The 25,552-nt window shown below is 46.7% G+C and overlaps 1 protein-coding gene across 1 annotated transcript in view; it reads right to left on the bottom strand.

The window, feature by feature from the left end:
• The window catches only part of Tbxas1 (thromboxane A synthase 1), a 167,033-nt gene that overhangs the window by 77,873 nt on the left and 63,608 nt on the right, over nucleotides 1–25,552 (bottom strand). Inside the window, exons 4-5 of the mRNA XM_038318530.1 lie at nucleotides 23,429–23,525; nucleotides 1,842–1,958 (exon numbers count right to left, since the gene is read on the bottom strand). Coding sequence (XP_038174458.1) covers nucleotides 1,842–1,958; nucleotides 23,429–23,525 — 214 coding nt within the window. The remainder of the gene's footprint in view (nucleotides 1–1,841; nucleotides 1,959–23,428; nucleotides 23,526–25,552) is intronic.

Below are 25,552 nucleotides of genomic sequence, written 5' to 3'. Positions count from 1 at the left end.
GACGAGAAATATTGAGGTTTCGTGGCTCTCTCCAGGTAGCCGTGTGCCTGGGCTCAGCATCCCGGCACCGTCTCGTTTTCTGTGGTCTTCATGACTCCTTTTTCTACCTTCATGTGTACAGCTTGTGAGTTCGTGAGGAGAAAGCCAGCAATCTGCAACATCCTCTTGCTTAGCCTTTGCTTTTCTAATTCTGTGTATGTGTCTGTGTGTGGCTATGCGTGTGCAAGTGTGGCCGCCCAAAGAGGCCAGCAGCATCAGATTCCTTGGAGCTGAAGTTTAGGGGGCTGTGAGCCACTTGATGTGGGTGCCGGAACCAAACTTGAGTCCTCCATGACAGCCATGTGGACTCCTAACCATGGAGCCGTCTCTCCAGTCCCTTAATTTTTTCTTGATAAAATGACTTCCCTTTGACTTTTTTTTTTTCTTGTCACACAGCATTCATTGAAACAGACAGAAAGTTTCTTAGTTCTTTGGTTTTTCATCCATCCCCTGAGCTACTGTTACTGAGTACCTATTATACATACACCTTATGAGTGCAGTTCAAAGTTCAAAAGAAGTTGTGCCGGGAAAAAGGAAAAGTTTTGTCCCCTGAAACATCCATGTAGCAGGATGAGACGCACGGCAGACGCGGTAAATACATGAACTAAATGGATCCTTAGAGTCCCAGAGAGAAATGAGACAGAGAAGGCCTGGGAAAGCAGTAGACAGGAGGCAGAGTGAAGTGGGGGGCACCAAACAGAACACTCGCACCCTGGGGCTGCCCCATTCAGGCTATAGCAGAACCATGGAGGACCCACAGGTTCTCAGGCACCTTGATATTTTGATTCCATGGGACTTGGATTAGCCAAGAAGAACTAGTTTTTGTTTGTTTGATTTGTTTTTTTTTTTTTTTTTTTTTTTTTTTTGAGACAAGGTCTCGTGATGTAGCTTAGGCTGACTTCAACTTTGTAATCCTCCTGCCTCCGCCTCATGAATGCTGGGATTATAGGCAACAAATTGTAATCTACCCCGTGTCCCATAGTGAGAATCAATGAACTAGAGGAGAAAGGCCAAGGAAGCATCTAGAAACCATCAGGGTCACATCTGGCGGGGAAGGAGGTAGTCAGGACACAGTTCTTGGGCAGCCTGACCTGTCTGTTATCTCCCAGGCCCTCTTCCACAAGCAGATAGGGATGGATGCTGGAGACTCTGGGAGGAAAAGCACACATCAGCTTTGATAGGGGAGGGAGGACTCCTGCAGTGTCCCTGGGTCGAGAAAGGGGACTCCCGAGACTTCAGATTTTGTGACATCTCGCGCAGCCTGATGGAGCCTGTGTGAATCTGTCTGAAAGATGACCTTGGCCTGGCTGTCCACCCAGAGCTCTCCCTGGCCACTCGTGGCCAGCACTTCCAATCCAAAGATGTGATTCAGCCCTGGACAGTGCATCACCATTCAGAAAACAGCCTCTCCCAACATGTAGTTTGAAGTTCACCATCTCAGATGTGGCCAGGACCTCCGGGATGGGAATTTGCATTTGAACAGGCTCCCCAATCAATTATACAGGAAAGTATGAGAAACACTGTTCTATGTTTCTCCTGAGTGCCTCAAAGTGCCTCAAGCAGCATCCCGGGACAGAGCCAGGCATGCAGTTTGAACCGTTGATTGATGGTATCTGAGCATGTGGGACACCAGGGATGTGGAAGATGCTTTGCCTTCTGTATAATGGATAGACTGAGTGCCTGGTGGGCAAGGCACTTTGATGTACCACCTGGGCAAGCCTTGCACCTGGTCCAACTCTTTGCTTCCCTTTGGAGAGAAGACTGTTCCTTAAGGGAAAGAGTGTGTGCTTCCTGTCTCTTACCTCATTCAACTTTTCAGGACGGAATGCAGACATCAGGGCACCTCTGACTTCTTCCCATCTTTTGTCGCGCAACATCAGGATGCTGTCTGCTACCGGCTTGGGTTCCAGACCCGAGGCCTGATGGAAAGTGACAAGCAGAGGGTTAGCACCGAGGGAGCCAAAGCCACCTTCGTGGCTATCCTAGTTAGCCTTAACTGTCAATCAAGTCATCTGAGAAGGGGGTCTCAACTGAAGAACTGGACAGATCTTGATTGGCTTGTGAGCCTGTCTGTGGAGGTTACCTTGTTTGCTAATTGATAGAGGAGGGCCCAGCCCACTGTGGGCAGCACTATTCCCTAGGCAGCTGGTCCTGGGATTTATAATAAGCATGAGCCAAGGAATGAGCCGGCAGCCAGCATTCGTCCATGGTTTCTGCTTCAAGACTATGAGTTCCTGCCCTGGCTGTGATCACAGATGGACTGCAATCTGTCTGGAAATACAACCCAAACAGACCCTTCTTCCCCAAGTCAGAGTGTTTCATCACAGACAGAAGGAAACCAGGATGGTGGCATGATAAACATGGAAGGACATGATAAACACCCTGTTAAACTCTGCCAATAACCCAGACCTCGATTTCACGTGCAAGGACACAGAAAAGCATTACAATGTTCGTGGATGAGGATCTAAGACCCACGCCAGCAGGCGACAGATGGACAGATCTACTAGACTTGTCACAGGGTGGACATTATCAAAATAACACAGTGGCCTCTGTGTGCCCTGAAGGCCCTTGTGAGGCCCTCTGACGATGACCAAAGCGGGTTTCCTAGGGTTGAAGGTCACATCTGGATGTTGCGGCACGAGATTCGAGTTATCTGAATTGACTGAGTTTGGCTCCGAGATGCCAGAATTATATATCCGTGTTCTTAGGATGCTGGAGGTGACAGAAAGGACTGCTGAACAAGTATCCTTCAGAGGCACCCAGGAGAGAGGCTTCCAAGAGCATCTGCTGGGATGCTTCTATGCTCTAGCATTCATTTGGGCTTTTCTTTTCTTTTCTTTTTTTTTAACTTTAATTTGGAAAATTCCACTTATGAGTACTGTATTTACATCATCGCCCTCCTTCTCCTCCCATGCCCACCCCGGCTGACTCCTTCGCAAATTCATGATCTCTTGCTTGTCAATTATAAATACACACATGCCTAAGTTTATAAGAACAATCTGCTGAGTTCATTTAGTATTGCTCAGATGCGTTTAGAGCTGACTGTTTGGGATCGGATAACCTGCTGGGCGTCTTGTCCTTGGAGAAGCCTGCTTCTCTCTCTTTCTGCAACTATTGACTGCCTGTAGCTCTTCATCTAGGATGGAATCTTGTGAGATCTCCCTACATATGCTGGTGCGTCAACTGGTGTCATTGTTTAGCCTTTGTTGTTTTTCTATTTTTCTTTTATTGGGAAAATATGTTTCTTGCATACAATGCCTTTTGATTATGGTTTCTGCTCCCATTACTCCTCCCAAGGTCTTGCCACTTTCAGAGCCTGTGTAGGTACAATATTATTGCGAGTTCCTGGACTCACCTTCCCTGTCATGTGGAAGAGACTATCTCAAAAAGGTTTCCCTAGTTCCTACAGTCTTTCTATCCCAGCTCCTTCAGTGTTCTCCAAGGCTTAGGTGCATAAATTTGTGTTATAGATGTGTCAACTGGAACTGGGTACCCCATGGTCAGTTGTTCTCTGGGTTTTGACCGGTTGTGGCTGTCTGCAATGGTCTCTGTTGACTACAAAAGGAAACCTATTTGACGAAGGGTGAGGTATACATTTATCAAGCAAAGGATGAGATCTACATTTCTATGTATGCCAGTCGTGTGTTGGAAGGTAGGCCTGTGGGTGTCTTTGTTTTATTCTTAATCAGCATAGATTTGTTAAAAGTCTAATATGGGCATCATAGCTTGAACTGTATCTCCAGAAACACTATCTATCAAAATCCTGATCCCTAGAACTCTGTATTTGTCTATAGGGATTTTAAAATGAATAAAGCCCTTATGGTGAGTGAGCCCTAGTCTAGTGGGCTCGGTATCTGTATATTCTATAAGATTAGAACACAGACCATGGGGGATGCAGAAGACAGTCATTTAAGCCAAGGGGACAGGTCACAGAAGATGTCACCCCCGCACCCACCAGACTTCCAGCCTGTCCAGAACTGTGACAAAACGTATTTCTGTGTGTGAGTCCCTCAGTGTAAGATCCTCGGCTGTGGTCTTTCTAGAAATCTCATGGAATATTCAGGAGCTGGAAGGAGAGAGTATTGGGCAGGAAAGACTTGCCTTTGGCCCCTGTATTGGTTTGTTTTCTATTGATATGACAAAGACCATGACCCAAAGCAGCTTGGGGAGAAAAGGGCAGGAAGTTGGAGTCAGGAACTGAGACAGAGACCCTGGAGGGACATTACTTACTGACTTGCTCCTAATAGTTTCCTCAGCTTGCTTTCTGATACAACCCAGGGCGACCCGCCTAGGAATGGTACTGCCCACAGTGGGCTGGACCCTCCCATGTCAATCATTCATCATAGATTTTTAAAAATGCCCCACAGTCTTACCTACAGACAAATCTGATGGGGGCATTTTCACAGTTGAAGTTCCCTCCTCCCTGGATGATTCTAGTTTGTGTGAAATTGACAAAGAACTGACTGGCACAGCCCTCATGAGGCTGACAGTCGAGTGGAGAAGCAGAAAGTGACGAATATCATCGCAGTTTCTGAGAAAATGAGTTTCTCAAGGGGAAGACTGAGTGTGGGGGCATGTAATGGGTCTACTTGGTCAGGACGCCCGAGGATAAGCCGTTTAGAAACGAGGCTTCCCTCCCTGGTCACCTTCTCCTTCCCCTCCTCCCTCAATCCATTCTCTTCCACCCTATGGCAGCTGTGGTTACAAACGATGCCCTCACTGTTCGTCAGTGTGGCCCCCAGCTCTGAGGATGCAGGGGGATTCCAGGACCGAGGACTCCGCAGGACCATGTGTTCCATGGGGCTCTGCTATTTCCTTTCATGGTTTTAATTATAGCTGAAGCCCGAAGCCAGCCGTCATAATTCAAATGCCTTGTAAAAACTCCTATTTAGAGGGAAATTATAATTTTCTGATAAAATATGAACACTCAAAATAAGCCGTAAAACATAACTGCAAAGTATCTAGAGGATTTAATTATATATTAGAACCAAGTTGCTGGGATATTTTTCTGCAGAGGAACACCTCTCTATATTTAGAATGAGATTCTTTAGGAGTGCCGTGGCCACTAAATTACGGTTTTATGGAATTTTTGGAACATAATCTGTTTATTTAGGTTCCAGAGTCAAAGGAGGAAATCATACATTATGGATATTTATAGAGTGCCAAAGCCCCAGCCTGTGCCACACTGCTAAGACTTTTTAACTTGGAAAAAAGCGAGACACAGGTTTATATGGTTCTGCTAAAACAAACTCCGTTGCTGAGTCAGGGTCAAGATTGACTGGATTTGATCCATCCTTAAGACTTAAGAAATGGGAGGCTGGGGAGCTAGCGGAATGCCCGCTGTACGTTGAGGCCCTGAGTTGAACCCTCAGAACCCACATTAAAAAACTTGGATGTGGTCATGCACATGTAATCTTAGCACTGGGGATGTGGAGATGGGAAGATCTCTGGGGCTTGCTGCCCATCCAGCCCAGCCTACTCTGCAAGCAAGCTCTAGGACAATAAGAGATCCTGTCTCAAAACAAACAAAACAAAAGCCAAGGTGGATAGCACCTGAGAAATGACACCTGTGTTTGACCTCTGGCCTCCGCACGCACACTCCTGTGCACCTGTATATAGACAACTAAGAACCGGGTTCTTGATGTCCTTTATCTTGTATTTAAAGGGAAACTACCCCACTCTTCATGCAGTATGTCATTAGACTCTCCACTCACCCCCTTAGCCTCCTATAGCTTTAGACTAGAAAGATCTACTGGAGTCCTCCATGGCTTTGCTTTTAGGGTTCTTTGTCAAAGTCAGGGGTAACTCTCACAGGGGTATTTCATGTGTAAACATGTATTAGAACAAAAAGAACACCAAGGTGGTCGCTTCATATGATGGCAAGAAGGAATTAATGTCAAGTGTATTAGCTACTTTTCTCACGGCTCTGACCAAATACCTCACCAGAGGCAACTTGAGAGGAGGGGTTTATTTGGGCTTATGGTTTGAGGGGATATAGTTCTTTGTGGTGCTAGAGGCCTGCAGCAGGTGGCTCTGTGGTAGTGGGGGGAGTGTGTGGCAGCTGCTTGTCCACATCTTAGTACATCAGGAAGCAGAGAGGGGATAGAAAGTAGGTCATGTTCTCCAGCAACCCACTTCTTCCAGTGAGGCCCTTTGTCCTGCAGCTTCCCCCACCTCCCACACTCGCGCCGCCGACTGAGGTTAGGTGTTCAGATGCATGAGTCCAAGGAAAAGGTTGCACAGCCAAGCCTTTAGCCTCTGGCCGCTATAGGCTTGTGGTCATCTAATGCAATATGTGCTCAGCCTAGCTTCAAAGGCTCCCCCAGCCTCACGGTTCTAACTGTTCGAAAGTCCAAAGTTTCTTCTGAGACTCAAGTTTGTGAGACATTGTAAAACAAACAACAAGCTGCATGCCTCCGACACCCAGAGTAAGCATTCCTGTCTGCAAAACAGAGGGACGGGAGCACAACAACAAAAGATTGGTTCTAAGCAAAACCCAAACCTAGCAAGGCAAACACTAAACAACACAGCTCTGTGTCTAATATCAGGGACTTCGATGGCATCACCAGTGCTCCAAAGGACGTGCGAAGTCCTGCCTCTTGTTCTGTTGTCTATAATACACGTGGTCTCTCCCTAGGGCCAGTTCCTCCCAGTACTTGATGTTTTCCTCAGTGAACATCTCCTATTTCTGGCATCTCCAACAAACATCCTGGGGTCTCCACTGCAACTTAGGCTCCAACTCGATAGCTTCATTCACCGTCTTCTCAAGAGCTTCATGTGGGGAATCTAACTCTGCTACACGTTCTCTGGCTTTTGCTATTTTCTAGAACCTTGGTGCAAGCTTCTATGACCCTGTCATGCTTGGCTTCCACATGCTTAAAAGACCAATACAGTGTTGAATAGTCATCCAGTTCTTCTGTTGGGTGGAGATGTAGCCTAGCCCACTTGGGCGACAGGTGCACCAGGCTCCATGTGCCTTCATGACTAGATGTGGGAAAAGCTTCCCTAGATGGCCATGCCAAAACAGAATGCCCCATAGGTTCTCTTGGCTTGAGCACTTTCTTTTCAAATGAAAGACTTTCAAATACATTTGCATTGCTACACCCTGAAGCAGCCAGTGGATAGGATCTTGCTTTCACGTCCCTTTCCTGTTGTCCTTTCTCCTCGATTCTGCTAATCTCTTTTATAATTCAAGCCATTTCATCCAAGCCCTCCTTACCTACCCTGTCTGCAACTTTGACTGACTTTGTGTTTCTATCCTTACCAAGCTACATCTTTTCACATCCATCTGCTTTCTCACACTATAAACTTGTCTATAAGTAGTGATCAATAACTATGCCACAGCCTGGATGCTACGCCATGTTGAAAATTCCTCCACCAAACAGTTTAATGTAATAGTTTTGAATTCTGCTTCATTTGTTTTCAGGACGTAGATGTAATGCGGCCATATTCTTTGCTAGAATACAACATCTTGTTCTCCCTAGAAACTCCATAAACCTGACAGCACTCTCTATGTTTCTGTTGGCATGCTGATCTTCCTAACTTTTAACAGAACGACCCATTATATTCCGTTTACTATGTTCTAGGGCTTTCCTAGTCCATCACTCCAAACTCTTCCACATTCTTTCCACAGGCCTGTTCTAAAGGCCTATGGACCACATGGTCATGTGGTCATAGCCACAGCTCACTTCTCAGCACTAGTTTACTATATTAGCTTTTCCTCTTGTGGTTGTGACCATATACCCAACAGGAAGCAACTGTGACCATATACCCAACAGGAAGCAACTGTGACCATATACCCAACAAGAAGTGACTGTGCCCATATACCTATCAAGAAACAGCTGTGCTCATATGCCCAACAAGAAGCGACTGTGCCCATATACCCATCAAGAAGTGACTCATAGAAGGAAGAGTTTACTTATGTTGGCAGAATAAGGGACAGCAAGGCAGAAGGTGGCTTTGTGGCCTTGGGAGATGCTTGTCCACATTCTAGGGGTTCAGGAAGTAGAAAAGCAACAGGAAATGGACCTGGGATATAAATCCCAAGGCCTATAGGGAACCACTTTCTCTAGCTAGACCACACCTCCTAAAGGTTCTAGTATCTCCAAAAACAACACCAAATATCCAAAAATATGAGCTGCATGTCATGGGGCATTTTAAATAAAACAAGACAAAATAAAACAAACAAAAAACACAGGTGGGAACCAGTTGTCGTATTCTAGTATGTCTATCTGGAAAAGAAAAAAACTTGAAAATACAGGCCGTGGAACTTGGCATGTGCCCAGTGATTATTCGTGTTACACAAGAAAGGGTGTTTAGACTGTGTTTTGTGACCCTGACGTGTGGAATTGGAAGGAGCTCACAGGAAAATCACACTTGTCTCCAGGGGAACAAGCTCTCTAATCAAAATTCTGAATCAAAGGCAAGCCAACCTGCCTTCAGTAGTGAGCCCCCACTACCAGGACGGACGATGTGCAGCTTCTTAGGAACACAGTTCCGGAAGTTTGACCCCTGAGTGGGGAATGGGACCTAGATGGCCTTCTAGAACTCTCCCAACCTGAGGATTCGTCTTCAGACCATCATTCCGGACAGTTGACATTTTGTTTTATTTTGTTTAGAGATGGGGTGTCGCTGTGTAGTCTGGGTGGGCCCCAAGCTCCCCATCTTCTTGCTTTGGCCTGCGGAACACTAGAATTACAAGCATGGGGCAACCATGATTTTAAAAAATTAAAAATATTTTTTGAAAAATGAATACACATATGCAAAATTAACCCGTTTTTAAATGTTTAGTGCATTGCTAAATGCTTTTATACTGTTAGGCAACCACACCACCATCACCCACACCGATCTCTTTTATATTTAAATTTCTCATGTGTATCTATCTATTCATAATACATGGATACATGGTACTGTGTTACATAGGGCATTTTTATATAAGCGTGTATTGAATATAGAGCATCTTTACCTCCATACCCTGCTACCCACTCCCACCCTGCCTGATCCTTTGTTCCCAGGGCAGTTTTGCATCTAATCTCATGCTGTACACATGTGCATGGCTTTATGTATCTGTTTATAATCTAGGAACCACAAATGAGAGGGAAAAAAATCTGTCTTTTGAGACAGGTTTAATTTGCTTAGTGTGCTGATCTCTGATTGCATCCTGAAAATAATATAACCTTGTTCTTTTTTTATGGCTAAAAAAAATTTCTGTTGTGGATAAATATCACCTTTTCTTTATTCTTCCTTCTGCTGTTGGCTATGTAATTCTGTAACGTAGTCACCGTGAATCACGCATGGAGGATCACTGATGTGAAACCCCTGCTTTGTGTTGACTTGGAACGCAGAAGGATTTTCATCATGCAAACCTGAAGCGGCTGGACCTGCTGGACCGTGCCCTTGCTCCTCAGTCTGCCTATGCATTGCTCCCACTAGCTTTACTAAGGAAGGTCCTGGAAGGTCTCGAGGGCCCTTGAAGGAGTAAAGGGTAACGGGCTGGGCAGAGGGAGACTGGGTCTTCAGAAAGAAGCTCCAGAGACACAGAACATTCTAGACTCTTGTCTGTTGGTCTGGCCATGTACGCTGAGTGTCCGTGGAGGTGCTTCCAAGGTCTTTCAGGCCAGGTGTGTGAAGATTACAGGCCAGAACCCACTGAATATCTGGGTAGTGAATTACAACCAGCATATAGGAAAGAGTCAATTGTAGTGTCTCATGCCTATAACCCCAGAAACTGGGAGACTGAAGCCAGGGGAGGTGTGTGAGAACGAGGCTAAGACAGTAACAAAAACCAGAACACACAACAAAGAAAATACAGAAAATGAAGGAAAGGAAGAAAACAAAGAAAAGGGGATAAAGAGAAACAAGAAATAAAGTAGGAAGCCTTAAGTATTTCATAAACGGTTGGGATTTTGTTGTCTAGCTCATTTGTCATAGGTGTGTTTTTGTGTATCTATGTGTGTATGTAGGTGTCAACAGCAAAAATGTATTTCTTACTGTCGGTTGTGACCAGTTTCTTACTATTAATCAAGAAAGCTTGAAAAGCCTATTTTAATCCAAACCCCAAGCCTCTGGGTCATCTTCTCTTTCTACTAAAAGCCTATCAATCACCACTCTGAAATCTCTTTGATCAGCCCAAGTCAGCTCCCTCCATCACCATGGCCACCACCCTGGCTGCAGTCACCCTTATCTCTGCCCCAGCTGTCTGCCCCGCCTCCAGCCTTGTCACGTCCATCCATTCTGCACACTGCAGGCAGGAACTTCCCAACGTGTGGAAGCTGATCTCCTGTGACTGGAGAGTCAACTGGGGGTTACCGCAGGAGGGGCGAGGGATCAGGAAGGCTGGTCGAGGGGTTCTGAGCTATAGCCAGGCAGGAGCAGGAGGCTCTGTGGACGGCCGCATGCCAACTTTGGGTGACAGCCATAGACTGTGTGTTTCAAAAGCTAAAAGAAAGGATATTGTATTATTCTACCGTGAAGATGACAGATGAGGGAGAAACAGAAGCGATTAACCTGCCTTGAACATCACACAGCGTGAGGATGCCTCGCTATGATGCGGAATCATTACGTTTTAAACTGTATTCTTATTGTGTGAACATGCCATGTATGAGTGCACGTGAAGTTAGGAATCTATGTTCACGCGGGATCCAGGGATGGGACAGAGCTCAGGCTGAAGGGCGGGCACTTTCACTCAACAAACCACCCACCAGCCCTTATTATGCCTTTTAGCCTTAGTTAAAAGAAAAAGACAACAAAAGCAGACACTGAGCAGCTGGGAGGATTGCATTGATACAGCAAGACACCTAGAACATCCCTGGCATGCAGTATCCGGGATCGTTGAGTCAGCACCATCGTCACCTTCTCCCATGGCTCTGAGCCTTCCCGGCAGCTCATCTCGTTACCTGGAGCTCTTGGTCCCACTCAAGCCCCTTGCTCGTCTGTCTACTCGCTTCTAGTTCCCACAGTGAACACAGCCGAGAAAACACCTCCCAAAGGAAGCGCCATTGCCTAGACCTCGTTCCCATGCCCCTGTGTAGAGAATACATTTCATCCCCACTTTTGGAAGGCTTTTATATATAGAAGCCAGAATTTTTTTTTTTGAAGGGATTTGTGAAGAAGGGCTTTTAAGAGTCAGTTCAAGTTCATGGATAGCGAGTGGCACCAGAGCAACCTCACTGTTTCTGTTTTCCTGGCGGGACTGATTTGTAGACGGAGGAAACAGAACATTTATGACTTACTTCCAAGGACATTCTTACGGAGAAGGAAGAGAAATAATGTGTGGGTAAATAATTCTTTGGGGTGTTTTCATGGCTGGCAGAACAAAGACAGATAAACTCTACCAATCTGGAGTCAAGCAGAAAACCATAGGTTTCTACACCGAGCCTAATCCAATTGCATGTGTTATTTGTTATTGCCATAATAAACTACTGATTTGCAGTAATCAAAGCTGAGATTAATGCTCTGAGGAGCACAATTGAACATTAAGCCAGACCATTGCCCAAGCCAACAATAGCTGATTCCAAAATCTGTCAGAAACTTACAAGAAAGAAAAACTTTCTCATGAACACAGATCCAAAAGTCGTTTAAGCAAAACTCTAGCTAGTATGATCCAGTGGCATGCTAAAAGAGCAATTTATCAAAACCAAATGGGACTTACTCCAGGAGTGTGGGCCTCGAAAAGCAACCACCTAGAATTCGTTACATTAGCACAGTAAAGGAAAAAATGTATACAATCTCAACAGATGCCAGGAAATAGTAGATTTTGATAGCCATTCATGATACCAAATCTAATGGACTATGGATAAAATGACATGAAACCAACTGGGCGGTGGTGGCGCACACCTTTAATTCCAGCACTCGGGAGGCAGGGGCAGGCGGACCCCTGTGAGTTTGAAGCTAGTCTGGGGTCTGCAGAGCAAGTTCCAGGACAGCCAGGGCTACACAGAGAAACCGTGTCTCAAACACCACCACCAACAACAAAGAAAAACCACCAAGACAAGACAAAAATACTATGAAATACATAGAAATTTGCACAGAATAAATAAAACTGTACTTATTATAGAGGGCATGGAGGAACAGCATAGAAAGCGCAAGGAATGTCTGCAACACACTCTTTGAATTAATACTGAGTGTGACTGTTGAGTGTAAGATAAAACTGTCCTTTGTTTGAATGCACCAGGCTCACACACACACATCAAGAATGCTACAGACAACCGGGTGGTGGTGGCACAGTCAGGAGGCATAGGCAGGCAGATCTCTGTGAGTTCAAGGCCAGCCTGGTCTACAGAGCTAGTTCCAGGACAGGCTTTAAAGCCACAGAGAAACCCTGTCTTGAAAAACAAGAAAAAAATATTCTACAGACAAGGGGAAGAAATCCCCAGTGTATATATCTGTATATATCAGATCATATAAGGATAGCAATCAATTGATCAGAAAAAAAGACAAACACCTTTTTAAAAATGGGCAAAGACCTTACACGCACAAGAGGACATTCAAACGGCAGGTGAGCATATGAAACAGTGCTCACCGTCATTATTCATCTCATAAATGCAAATTAAAATGGCAATGACATGCCACTACCCAGCCAGAAGACAAAGGAAACAGTGGAGGGTGAAGAGCGGGGAAGATGGAGAGCGACGGAGAGTCTCTCAGGCTGCCAAGGGGATCAGCAGGCTCAGCCACCTTGAAAACTGATCCGTGTAAACAGGAAGGCCAGGCACACACCTGCTCTTGTGTCTGAGCAGTTATGATCCCAGGAATCTGTTCCTAAATGCATTTCCTTAGGACGCTCTTAACAATTTGCCTTGGAATAGTGAAAATCTAGCAACTACCTACGAGTCCATCAACAGAGGAGCAAATGATCTTGTGTAAATAAGAGAACTATACAGCAATAAACAAGACAGATTGCATTCATTTTAGTACCCGGGTATAGATACATCTTACAGACACACTGAGAAAAATGTAGCCAGGACAAAATGATGCACTCCGTAAGTTATCATTTACATAAGATTCAAGAATGGGTAATACACATCTGTGGGAACAGAAGCCAGAGGAGTGGTCACCCCTGAGTGGTAAGAAGGAGAGAACTGGAAAGAAAACAGAGAAGGGGTCCCCGCCAAACATGGGCTCTGCTCTGCACTTGAGCTGGCTGTCAGTCACGTGAGTGCACACACACCCAAAAACACATTGGGTTTTATAAACAAGATCCATAGCCGGGCGGTGGTGGCACATGCCTTTAATCCCAGCACTCGGGAAACAGAGGCAGGCAATCTCCGATCTTGAAGCCAGCCTGGTCTACAAATGGAGTTCTAGGACAGCCAAGACGACAGAGAAACCCTGTCTAGAAAAACAAAAAAATCATACCAAATCAAACAAAAAACCCCAAACCAAAACAACAAAAGACAATATTGTGCCACATATCTTTAATTTGTGTAGGACTTGAGTGATGGCAAACACCAAAATGAGAATCAAAATACGGAAGTGGAAGGCCTCAGGTTGCATTTAAACAGAGCTATTCGGAGCTGGAATAACCTACAGTAATTCTCATAGAAAAAGCCTTAATCAAGAATAAACTTGATGGGCTGGGCCATCCCTGGCAGGAGAGAGGAAGCCTGGCCCACTGATAAGGGCCCTGCTTAGTCTCAGGAAGTGTCCACTGTGACGTGTGATAGAATTAGACCTCGTCGTCTTGGTGATGGTTTTCAGACATGGACCACAATGTAAGAGCTAAGTTAAGAACATCCTTTCCTCCCAGAATTCCCTTGGCTAATTTAGTAGGTTTTTAAAATGTTTTCTTTATGATACAGAGTAGACCTAAGACAAGCACTCTCCCACTGTGTTACTGTATTCTGACTCAGACTTTCCATCCTCTGCCTATGGCTGAGGATGCCACCTTTCAGTGACCACGTGGTTGTCCCCTGGGTTGTAATAGTTCATCTCTCACGGGGCTTTGCTGGTCTCCCCGACCTTGAGTCACACTAGCTTCCTGCCTCTCCCACTTGTTTCCTTGGAGTCCAGGTAGCTGACTTATTAACATGGATTCCCAGCAGGCTCACAGTGGGCAGTGCTGGGACCACATATCCTCATTTGAGGTGTGGCCACTATTTGGAGCATATAGGTCCTTGTGTCTTCTCAGCCTAGAAGAGGCAAAGAGGCAGGAAGCAGAAGAGGGTTGCAGGGCAGCAGAGGGATGAGGGCTGAGGACTCCAAGGGATGCCACGTCACTCAGGTGGTCACTGTTTGAGCATTGCCAGCTGGTTTCGTGTTAGGCATGTCAGTTTGCTTACAGAATACCAACAATATGTAGTTTGCCATGATTGCTACTGCCACCAACTTTTCTGAATCCCACACAACCTCACACCCATGAAGAAATTCTCCATGGGCTTGTCTGCTCCTCTCCGTTATCTGAAACCTCTGACGTGTTCACTTGTTGGAGTCCCGTCAATTAAGCTTTTGAGAATCCTGTCACTTTAATTATTCCAATTTCTCTGCTTGAAGTGATTTTATAAAAATACTATCACTGTGATCTATGTAAAGATTTGAACCAAGTATGGCTTATATATTGGGGTAGAAAGCCATACACTTAGATCTTCCATTAGCCCCACACCTGACAGCAAGGGCCCTTCCTGAGATGGGAAGGGAGCCTGGGACTTGTCAAATCCTACCTCCTATGGGACGTTTTCTATAGTTCTCTGCAGAGCCTTTCCATAGAATAGCATCAGAGATGGGTGATACAGCACCTGTTATGCTCAGCTCGGACAACATTTTCTTAAGGGAAGAGAAAGAGAGAGAGAGAGAGAGAGAGAGAGAGAGAGAGAGAGATTGAGAGAGAGAGAGAGAGGATGAGAGAGAGAGAGAGAGAGAGGGAGGGAGGGGGAGGGAAGGAGGGAGGGAGGGAGGGAGGGAGGGAGGGAGGGAGGGAGGGAGGGAGGGAGGGAGGGAGGGAGAGAGCTTGTCCCTGTATTTAGAGCTTAGAATGGTGGATACATGAGGTGCAGGCAGGATTTCAGGGGACCTGTCTCTGTTGCAGACTTTACTAATCAGTCATCCTAATGCCACTCATATAGGAAAAATTTGAGTCTCAGAGAGGTCAGAACACTGACAGGTCACACGGCTAAAAACCAGTAATAAATTTAAACCCAGGCTTTTAGCTCACTGGCAGACGACTAAGAAGCGGGGATGTGGGGAGAAAGAGGTTGGTACAAAGATGGAAATCATGGTGGGGGAATGGGGTCAGTCCTTGCCTGTACAATGAGTTGTGTGACAGTTAACACTGGCAGTCAACTTGCCGGGGTCTAGAGTCACCTAGGAGGCAAACCTCTGAGCACGGCTGTGAGGGAGTTTCTAGACTGGGTTAACTCAAGCAGGAAGGCCCCCCCCCTAAATATGGGAGGCACCCTCCTATGGACCGGGGTCTCAAACTGCATAAAAAGGAGAAAGTGAGCCGAGCACATCAGATACGAAGTGACTTGCTGCCTCGAGCTCTCGCTACCATGCCCCCCCCCCCCCACGGTGGGCCGCGCCCTGGAACTCTGAGCAGGAGCAAATCTCTGCTTGTTTAAGCTGCTTTTACTGGACACTTTGTCCCAGCCATGAGGAAGGTAAGCAGTCCAAGCTGTCTGCATGGATACTCAGGATACAGCTGCGGTGAGACTGAATTGCGTCTGGGGCGCCTTTACAATGTGTCCCCCAAATTCTGGGCATTCATCTCCTGCTTGACACACCGGTTTCTACTTCCACAGCCAAGAAGGTCAGTGGGGGAAAAAGCATGATTTCACAGATAAGATTTTAATCATTTAGTTTTTAAAAAGTCGATTCTCTGATGAGTCAAGAAGTAGCACCAAAAATGCAAGACTGGGGAGATGGCTTACCAGGTAAAGGCACCGCTGGCAAGCCTGGGGCTGAGCCAATCCCCGAAGCCCACAATGGAAGGAAAGAACTAACTCCTGCAAGTTCTCCTCTGACACACGTGCACTGTGAGAACCCCTCACCCCACCCCAGCTGCACGCGCGCGCGCGCACACACACACACACACACACACACACACACACACGTAAATACACGCAACAAGAAAGAACTTGCTAAGATGGAAAATATAAAATCTCCTCCAACAACATTTTGAAATTCAGAAAGAAGTGTTATGAGTTAGAGAAAAGCTCGAGCATCCGGATCAATACCACTCAGCCTGGTCCAGTCCTGCATCCCAAGGCCTCACCGGCACTTGGGCCCTAGGAAGAAGATGTCAAAGTTCAAACCAACGCATGGTGTTGAAAACCTGCTTTGAGGTGTATTTTACAGATACAGATAACTGCAATCCCACATCACAGCTGTCTCCAGGACCAGCCGTGCTCCCAAGGAAAGCTATGAGATGGGAAGTTCACAGGTAATAAGCAGGCCACTCGTTGGGCAGAACGCCCAGTGGGCAGCCCAGTCTGCATGAGCAGTTTCCAGCTCAGGCTGCAAACTCCTCTGCTCATTGTCAAGTGCTTACATAAAACAGAGGTCTGCCTCAAAAGAGAGGGAGATGTGCAGACAAGGTTGTCCCTCCACATTTTGGGGTGTTCAGTGGTCTTTCTGGAGGTTCGAGCTGTCAGGAAGAACTGTCAGCTCAGAGTTGTGGGCCTGTCATGTGGGTTGTCCTTCCTTCCTTCCTTCCTTCCTTCCTTCCTTCCTTCCTTCCTTCCTCCCTCCCTCCCTCCCTCCCTCCCTCCCTCCCTCCCTCCCTCCCTTCTTTCATTAATTCTTTTTATTCTTATTTGCTCTGTAGACCAGGCCGGCCTCGAACTCAGAGATTCACCTTGTCTCTGCCTCCCAAACGCTGAGATCAAAATGGTGCACCACCACCTCTGCCTGGGTTGACCTTTCTTAAGAAACGTACAAGGAGAGATGAGTGGTGGGAGGGAAAGGAAAGAAATAAAGGGAAAAAAAATGGCTCAGTGGTTAAGAACACTTACTGCTCTTCCATAGGACCCGGGTTCAATTCCCAGTGCCCACACGGCCACTAATGACTGTCTGTAACTCCAAGGTCTGACACCGTCACACAGACATGCATGCAGAAAAACACCAATGCACATAAAATAAAAAATAAATAAATTATTTAAAACAAGCAAACAAACAAACCTTCCAGGCTTGGCCAAAGTGACAAGAGCTTCCACGGGGCACACGCAACAACCATTCTCACCACGGGAACTGAGAGCCTATTTCTTTCCTAGCTGCTTCCTTTAAGGGACAGACAGGGATCAGGAGCAGCTGAATGAATTTTCAAAAGCTGTGGGTAGAAAGGTGTCAGCTGTGGGGGTAGGGACAGGTTAAAAGAGGGCAATTTATGATCAGTAGAGACTGGACCGGGCATCGCCAAGGCCCCAGCACAGGCAGGTCTGACCTGCTGGGGTCTCTGATTGGTGCTCTTCTGGACTGTGAGCGCTTTAAGGGGCCACTGCCCTCTGGGTTTCTCTGAACAGTGCACTACTTTGATGTAGAAGTAGAACGCTTCCAAGGGACTAATTTGCCTCCTGACTTTAGTCATCTCTGTGGCCGAGTTGTGGTCTCATGGTGACTCATCCTTGGGATTCCAACAGCCACATGATGAGTGGATGAGGCGGTCCTTTGAGAGGCTAAATCTGGGGCAGCCAGGACTCTCACCGAATCAATCACATGGCTTTAGATGAGACTGTTGTGATTCAACCTGTCCCTAGAGAGGTGGTCTCTGAACTATTCATAAGGGCCTAAGGGCTGGTACTCACCCCTCCACACATATGCTCAATGGCTTTAATTTCCTCCTCTATTCCATATCCAAGCAGCCAAGACAGGAACCAGCGTGCCTATAGTCCTCACCTCTCCATGCTACCATTTTGGGAAAGAACTAAGCACCTAGGCAGCATGTTCCATGATCTGACACATCTCCTTCATAACTGCATCCAACTGGACCAACCAAACAGGCTAAAGACCCGCCCACCCCTCCTCACCCCTCCCAAGAGTAAATCATCCACTAGTTGTGCACATTTTTGCCAACTCATGTAGACTCAGCCCCAGTTTCCAGAGATATTAAAATATCTCAAGTTTATTGCGTGCATGATAACCAAGAAGAAGGAATGAAAAATATGTGAGTAAAAATTCCTAAGTTCCAAACTACTGGAATGACGGAGTGTCTACAAACAATAAGAAGATTGATTTGAGTTTCATGGTCATCTCTGGGTTCAAGGAGTGTCAGAGAGGTGGAAGGAGGGATAGGGACAAGATGGAGCCAAGACATTCCTCATAAAATCTGAGGGAAAGTGTGAAGTAAGAGCTGAGCGTTTGTGACCTATCCAGTCCAGCATTTTGGAGTTTGAAAAAGAAATACTGTGTTGCCCACCCCTTTCTCTTGACATAGAGTCTCTTTATATGGCTCAGGCTGGCCTCGAACTATCCCACTTAAGTCTCCTGGTACAGAGATTACAAGTGTGTGCCTCCATTCCCAGCTGCCAAGGAACACTTCTTTCAACGAGCTTTTGATTCAATATTTACTCAGAACCGATTTGTGTTAGAGAGTCCCCTGCTGTGTCACCTGTGCTCCATGAGACGTTCAGATGAGACGGTCACATCTCACATCAGATTCCAGACCTTCACACGGCCGTTCTCTACCAACTTGTCCTTGAGTCTGCACGACTCAAAATGGGATGCACGAGCAGCGACGGGCTCTCAACGGTGGAAAATGAAGCTATGTGTTATTTAAGTTCCTTTTCATTTAATGCATCAAACTAATATGCTGAAGTGTTTCTGTATCACAGGGGACCTCTTGGTAGACGCGCGCATGGAGTAAGCGTTTAATGTTTACCGAGTGAATGTATAATAAAGCTGAACACTTAAGTAAACACGGCTTATTAAAGGGAAGGCTGGCGTGGCATCGGTGAGGGGAAATCACGCCTCGCTAATCTCCTTGAGTTCTTTGAGCAGATAAATAAGCATATGGAAAGAGGGAGCCACAGAACCCGGTTTAATTTGACTTTCAAAAACCTGTGAGAAAATCCCACTCTAATGACTGTTTTTTCTTTAATCGAGTCACTAGGGCTGTTTTATCATGAATATGGAATTGACTTAAAGACCATAAACAAAGCAGAAGACAAGCACAGTCATTCTAGAATGAAAATTATCTCCAGGGTTTCCTAGAGATCTAATCTATGATGGGTCTTCTTACATGTTTGAGAATGACCTTGCTGGGAAGTAGATATGGAATCTCCAAGTTCAGACCTACCCCATACTGTGGAGAAGGTCAAGCTTATGGCCATTGGATATTCCATTTGGATTCATGAGAGACATTGTACTCTTTACCTTTCTCATTATCATGGCCAAATACCTGACATGAGGTAACTTACAGAGGACGGGTTTATTCTTCCTCATGGTGTAAGCATACAGTACATCATAGTGGGGAAATCACGGCCGTGACAGCCGCTCATTGGGGTTACAGCCGGAGCATGGAGCTGCTTGTTTATATCTTGGTAGACCAGAAGCTGAGATAGGCTGCTGAGAACACAGACCTTAGAATTGCTAAGATCTACTCTCCAGGGACCCACTTCCATCATCCAAGCCCCATCCTTCTGAAAATTCTACAGCCTTCCAGAACAGGAGCACCAGCTGGGGAGCTAGTGTCCAAACACAAGAGCACGCGGGGAGACATTTCACCCTCACCCACGCCCTGACAGTCATTATGTGTTTGGACCACAAAGCATAACGAGGGTATAGAAAATACAGTCCCCAGGCTTGAAAAACAGGACAAAAGCCAGAAGTCCCAGTGGGGTCAGTGGCAAAGGCAAATGAGGCACATGGGTGAAAGCATAAGGGTGCAGAGAAGGGGAGATGTGGGTGGAGGCAGAAAGGCTTCTCGGAGGAGGTGGAACCCCTGACGAGAGCCTTGAAGGACAGCGAGGCTTTGAGTAGGAGCAGAAGAGGTGAAAGCAGCCAATGGGTATGGAGCAGGGGCCACGGCTCGCGTGAGCGACCCCGTCCAACTCAACCACAGCCTCACCTAAGGTAGCTTATGTACGCCCAGTTTCCAAAAGAGGGACACAGGCTTTCAGAAGATAGATTTACTCAAGCTCACATTGCTTAAAAAAAAGCGCAAGCCCTGTTGTTATAGTCTGTCTTGTTTTAGGAGTTGTTGGCATTTGCAAAGATCTGGTGGCAAGCTGGGAAAATGACTATAGAGGCCAGGGTGATGGAGGGATGGACACCTTGTGCTGGAGAGCGGTGAGAGGTCAGGTTGGAACGTGGATTGTCTCTGAGTTACGGAGGCTCTTCCATCTTGTGGGAAGACCTCAAGAGCTGAGTGCTTCATCCCTTGTTAAGTGGAAGAGGAAAGGAATTATGAACCAGAGTCTGCAATTAAAGCCAGGGCCTAATTTGGAGGCGGGAATTAAAGGGGGTAGAAAAAATAGTGTGGGGGAGAAGCTGATAGAGGCCAAGGGCAACTTTATTTAGTGGCCTCTGTTAGAACATGCGCATTGGGCCTGTCTGCACCTTGCAGATCCACCAGAGTGCAGCTTTTCTTGGGGCCAGCTCTCGTACTCTCCTGCCATCTCCGGTGTGGTGGGTGGGAAGTCAGAGATTCAGAACCATGATGCCCATGTCACCTCTAGGGGCTCTGGTGGGCTCAGGAAGCATGGCAGGAACCCAGGGCTCCCTCGCTGCCTGCTTGGATGTGACCCTTGGTGGTCTGTGCCCTTGACACACATTCTTAGCTCACAAGCCTGGTTGAACTGTCAGGTCCCCGCAGGGCGCAGTCTGCCAGGGTTCTTAGGGTGAAAGGATGGTGACTCTGAGAGCAGCAGGAAGCAGCTGAGCTGCTGATTCCTTTGGCCACTCCACACGGAGACAGGGTGCCAGGTAGTCACCTCCTTCTAGTGGCATGTAGGGTAAGGAACTGGGCACAGTGTTCTAGAACTAGAAGATGAGCACATTTGGGACTTAGGGTGCATGGCCAATGACTCTGTTAGACTTTGACATCTAAATGTCCCCCAAGACACCTGCTGTGGTAGCAAAGGAAAGAGAGTGCTGGGCTTGAAGTGGGAGGTGGCCCTTGTACCTCTGCCCATCCCTGTTAGTCTGTGAGTGGGCTGACCATGTAACCTCTATGGGCCTCAGTTTCCTTGTCTGTGAAATGGACAGGCTCTCTGTACCAATCTTATATATTTTTTAAATTTTATGTGTAGAGTGTCTGCCTGAATGTACATCTGTGTAACACATGGGCACAGTGCCGACAGAGGCCAGAAAGCAGCATTAGAGCCCCTCGAACTGGAATGCCAGGAAATCGTGAACTGTCATATGGGTGCCGAAAATCATTTCCAGGTCCTCTGCGAGAGTAGCAAGTGCTTTTAAATGTTGAGCCATCTGTCCACCCCTCATGTATTCTGTAATGACCAAAAACCCACTCTGTTGTTCAATAAGCATAGGATGCCGGAGGATGCCTGTCATTTGATCGCTCTGTCCCAAGCGTCATGCAGTTAAGTATTGCCGCCTGAACCGTGGAACATCCTGCACTTCCCACAGTGGGGGCCTCCCCATGTGTGCTGCAAATGTTTCCACGGGACTGCTTGCTCCACAAGACCTGAGGACGCAATGCTGTCTTCTCCTCCTTACACTTGGTACCCTTGGGGTGTCTGGCCTATGGCAGGTCTGCACAGGGCTGCTAAATAGTCAACCAAAGAATGAAGGATTACCTACCATCTCTGGAAGAATGGTAAGGGACATTTGGGGTTGGAGAGATGGCTCAGCAGCTAAAATGCTTGCCGCATGTGAGGGCCCCTGTAAAGTCAGCTCTGGCAGCAGGTGTCTTCAATCCCAGTGTTTCCACAGCAGGATGGGAGGGGAAGGCAGGAGGAGTCCTAAAAGTTCACCAGCTAGCTAGTTTGGGATACATTGTAGCCAATGACAGGAGACTCTCTAAAAAAGGTGGAAGGCAAGAACAGACAAACACCCAGGATTGTCTCCTGACCTCTACACCTACACTGTACCTACATGCTCTCACACATATGCACTTAAACGTGCATACATACATGCTTACACACAAACATACACACACACACACTTTTTAATTTGATCCTGTAGAAAATGGTAGATACCATAGTTGTCCAAATTCTCACAAGTATCTGCTTATTGATTCTCTTGAGACTCTTCCTAAGACTTAACATGAAGGTCACTACCCTTCTTTGTTATAATTTCTGTCTCTCACCTTGGGAAAACATGGGCAGCACTGAACACTGTCATTCCCTTTATTTGGAATCTTTCTCACTAAAGGTAAAAAGCAAGAAGTGGACTGGGGACTTGAGCTGGCTTTGGGTCCTCTATGGGCCCTGCTGTTAACACTTGGGGACTAATTTCCCTACTGCTGGTGTTTCTCTGCTCTCTCTAGCTTTCCTAGTTCCGGAGGAAGACATAAATGCAGACCCTCAGAGTTCACGCTCCCACCGGCTTTTATTAACCTTGCTCGGTATTTCTCAGTATTTCTCATTCACGTGGCGTGAGCCCTGTGGATCCTCTAGCTTTGAACACAGCTCTAGCCAACTCTTCTGGCTTTTGCATTTCTACTGGCTCCCGTTTCTCTTTTGCTCTAGCTTTCTTGGAGTGTTTCTTAGGTGTAAATGCCATCTTTGCAGCGTTCTGGGCGTCTCTCAAAAGCCCATGCTCACGGGGAGGCTAAGTTTGGAGGGGAGCAGACCTCAGCCCCGAGAAGCCTGTGTAATTTGCTTCTTGTCTGTGGCGGTTTGGATGAGAACGCCCCTCAGAGGCGCAGAGATTTGCACACTTGGTCCCCAGTCACCGGTGCAGTGGGAAAGGCTGTGGAACCTTTGAGTGTTTATAGCCTCACCTCACTTCCTGCTTCCTTCCACCTTGTGTTTGCATCCTTCTCTGGCCACTGCCTGCCACTTCTGCTGTGAGCTCCAATCCCTCTGGAGCGGTAAGCTCAAACGCACTCTTTCTTCTAGAAGTCACTTTTGAACTTGACATTTTATCACAGCAGCAGCAACAAAATGACGAACTCCCTGTTGCTGTGATAAACACCATGACCAAAAGCAATTTGGAGAGGAAAGGGTTTGTTTTTGTTCACAGCTTCCAGGGCAGAAACTGAAGCGGAGTCCATGGATGAACATTTCTTACTGGCTTATGGTCAGCTACCTTTCTAGGGATGGTACCACCCACAGTAGGCTGGGGCATCCAGCATCAATTAGCCATCAAAAAAAAAAAAAAATGCCCCACAGACCAATCTGATGGAGGTAATTCTTCTGCTGAGTTCCCACTTCATAAGTGTGTCAAACTATCAACCAAGGTCAACTATCGCAAGCCACCCCTCCATACCTGTAAGTTCTTACATTTTAGGATGACCCCACCCCCATTTATCCATACACCGAGAGGAACTACGTACCATTCTGTTGGAAAAGTTGCTGAAGTTCTCAACCAACACCTGCTTGATCATGTCTGGTTCAGAAATGACAATATACATCCGACGACCAAGATAGTACCTAGGAAGGATCAAACAAATTGCTTTTAAAATATGGCTCTTTTACCCGTGTCTCCCCACCTCCCCCACAATAAAAGAACTCATAGTGGTTTAGAATGAAGGGTGAACAATTAGTGGGGAGTAAATACGCAGTGATGGGAGAGTACAAGCTCCAATGGTGAGCAATAGTAGATTCAAGATAAAGTGTCGCCAAAGCACTTCCCATCAACACCTGCAAACTGCCACCTTGTCCCAGGACTGGAGATTTAGATAAGACACCGTCCCTGACTCAGGCAGCTTATGGGCTGAGAGAAAAGGCAGGTCGGTAAACGTCAATGCACTAACAAGGGCTCCTGAGATCCAGCAGTGAGATGGCAGGGAAATGGAAGAGTTTCCCAGACACGAGAGGTTGGCATTTTAGAATGAAAACATTTATACTAATTCCACGCTGAATGAATAAGCAGATGCCAGGGAGAACACAGGAATGATTAACCCTGCTTCCGAAAGGCTGAGCTCTGTACAAGGGAGTTCAGCAGAAACTGAGGGCATCCAGGAGGTGGAGGACAGCCTCAGCCAGCCACCTGCTGCTGGTGAACTCTGGCCAGAGGGAGTGCTTACAGACGTGGTTTATCTTTATGAAGGTACCGAGGACCCAAACCACCAACACCCCTGCCCTCACCATCCTGCCCCCTGCCCTCCCCGCCCTCACCCCTCCACCCTCATCCCCACCCCCACCTGCTCTGGTAGCACTGTGACTACGGACTAAATGTGCACGGCAAAGCTAAATAATGATGGGGCCGCTGTCAGGCATGCTTCCAGATGAGCTGACGCATTCCTGGGTGTAACTGGCTGGCTGGTGCCGCCTGTTCAGAGCATCGTGGGTCAGATTTTAAAAGGGAAACCACATTAACAAAAAAAAAAAAGGAGCTGAGTTTGCCCTAGGATTCTAACTCAGCTTTTCGTAAGCCAAAACGATGTTCATTTCAAAATTAGTTTTCCCTTCACCAAATATGCGGAAAAACAAGAAGAAAGGGGCTGTTGCGATGGCCCGGTTGGCAAAGCACCTGTCACCCAACCTTGAGGATCTGAGTTCAGATCCCCAGCAGTCATGGAAAGAGAGCTGTCTGTGTCCATGTGCTTCCCCAGGGCCGGGAGAGAGTCACAGAGATGGTGGGTTCCTGGAATCACTGGCCGGCCAGCCTGTGAGCCCCAGGTTCAGCAAAAGACCTTGTCTCCAAAGATGAAGTGGAAAGTGACTAATGACTAAAGGTGCCCCCCAACATTAGCCTCCACATCATGCACACACATGCGCACCCACACATGTGCACAATACTTGAGTGAGGTACACATAGAACACATGCATACATACTTCTTTTTTTTTTTTTTTTTTGGTTTTTTTCGAGACAGGGTTTTCCTGTAGTTTCTAGAGCCTGTCCTGGAACTAGCTCTTGTAGACCAGGCTGGTCTCGAACTCAGAGATCCGCCTGCCTCTGCCTCCCGAGTGCTGGGATTAAAGGCGTGCGCCACCGCCGCCCGGCTCATACTTCTTTTTTTTTAAAAAGAAAAAGAAAAAGGGTTTATCTGGCATCTATTAGGCACTCATAAAATATTCATCCAACTGATCATATTTTCCAAAATTGTTAGGGAAGTCTTTGGACCACAGGAATTCAACAGATGTGGTACAAGGAAAGAAAGGCCACCAACTAGTTCCTTACTGTTTTTAACCAAGAACACTGAAAATAACCCAGTGCAGACATTACCAACACTTTTATAAAGTCTGTGGCAGGTGTCGCGGAGTCCTCTGAGGACCAGAGAGAGAACCAGGCTATAGATGCCCAACCCAGAAGAAAGAACACTTATAAGACTCTGTCTACACTGAGAAGGGTGCGGACCCCTTGCTTCTGCCCGAAACAGGGCTCTTAGACTTGAAGTGTGCTGTAAGCCACCTTCATCTGAAGAAGCGCTAGCTGAAAAATCCCCCAGTTTGAAAAAAGACTAAGTTAAAAAATTCAGGCAGCCAAATGAACCTCAAACACAAAGAACACACAG

The sequence above is a fragment of the Arvicola amphibius genome, chromosome 2 (genome assembly GCF_903992535.2).
Source record: "Arvicola amphibius chromosome 2, mArvAmp1.2, whole genome shotgun sequence".
Taxonomy (NCBI): domain Eukaryota; kingdom Metazoa; phylum Chordata; class Mammalia; order Rodentia; family Cricetidae; genus Arvicola; species Arvicola amphibius.
The sequence above is the reverse complement of the archived record's forward strand: the minus strand, read 5'-3'. Positions and strand labels throughout refer to the sequence as shown.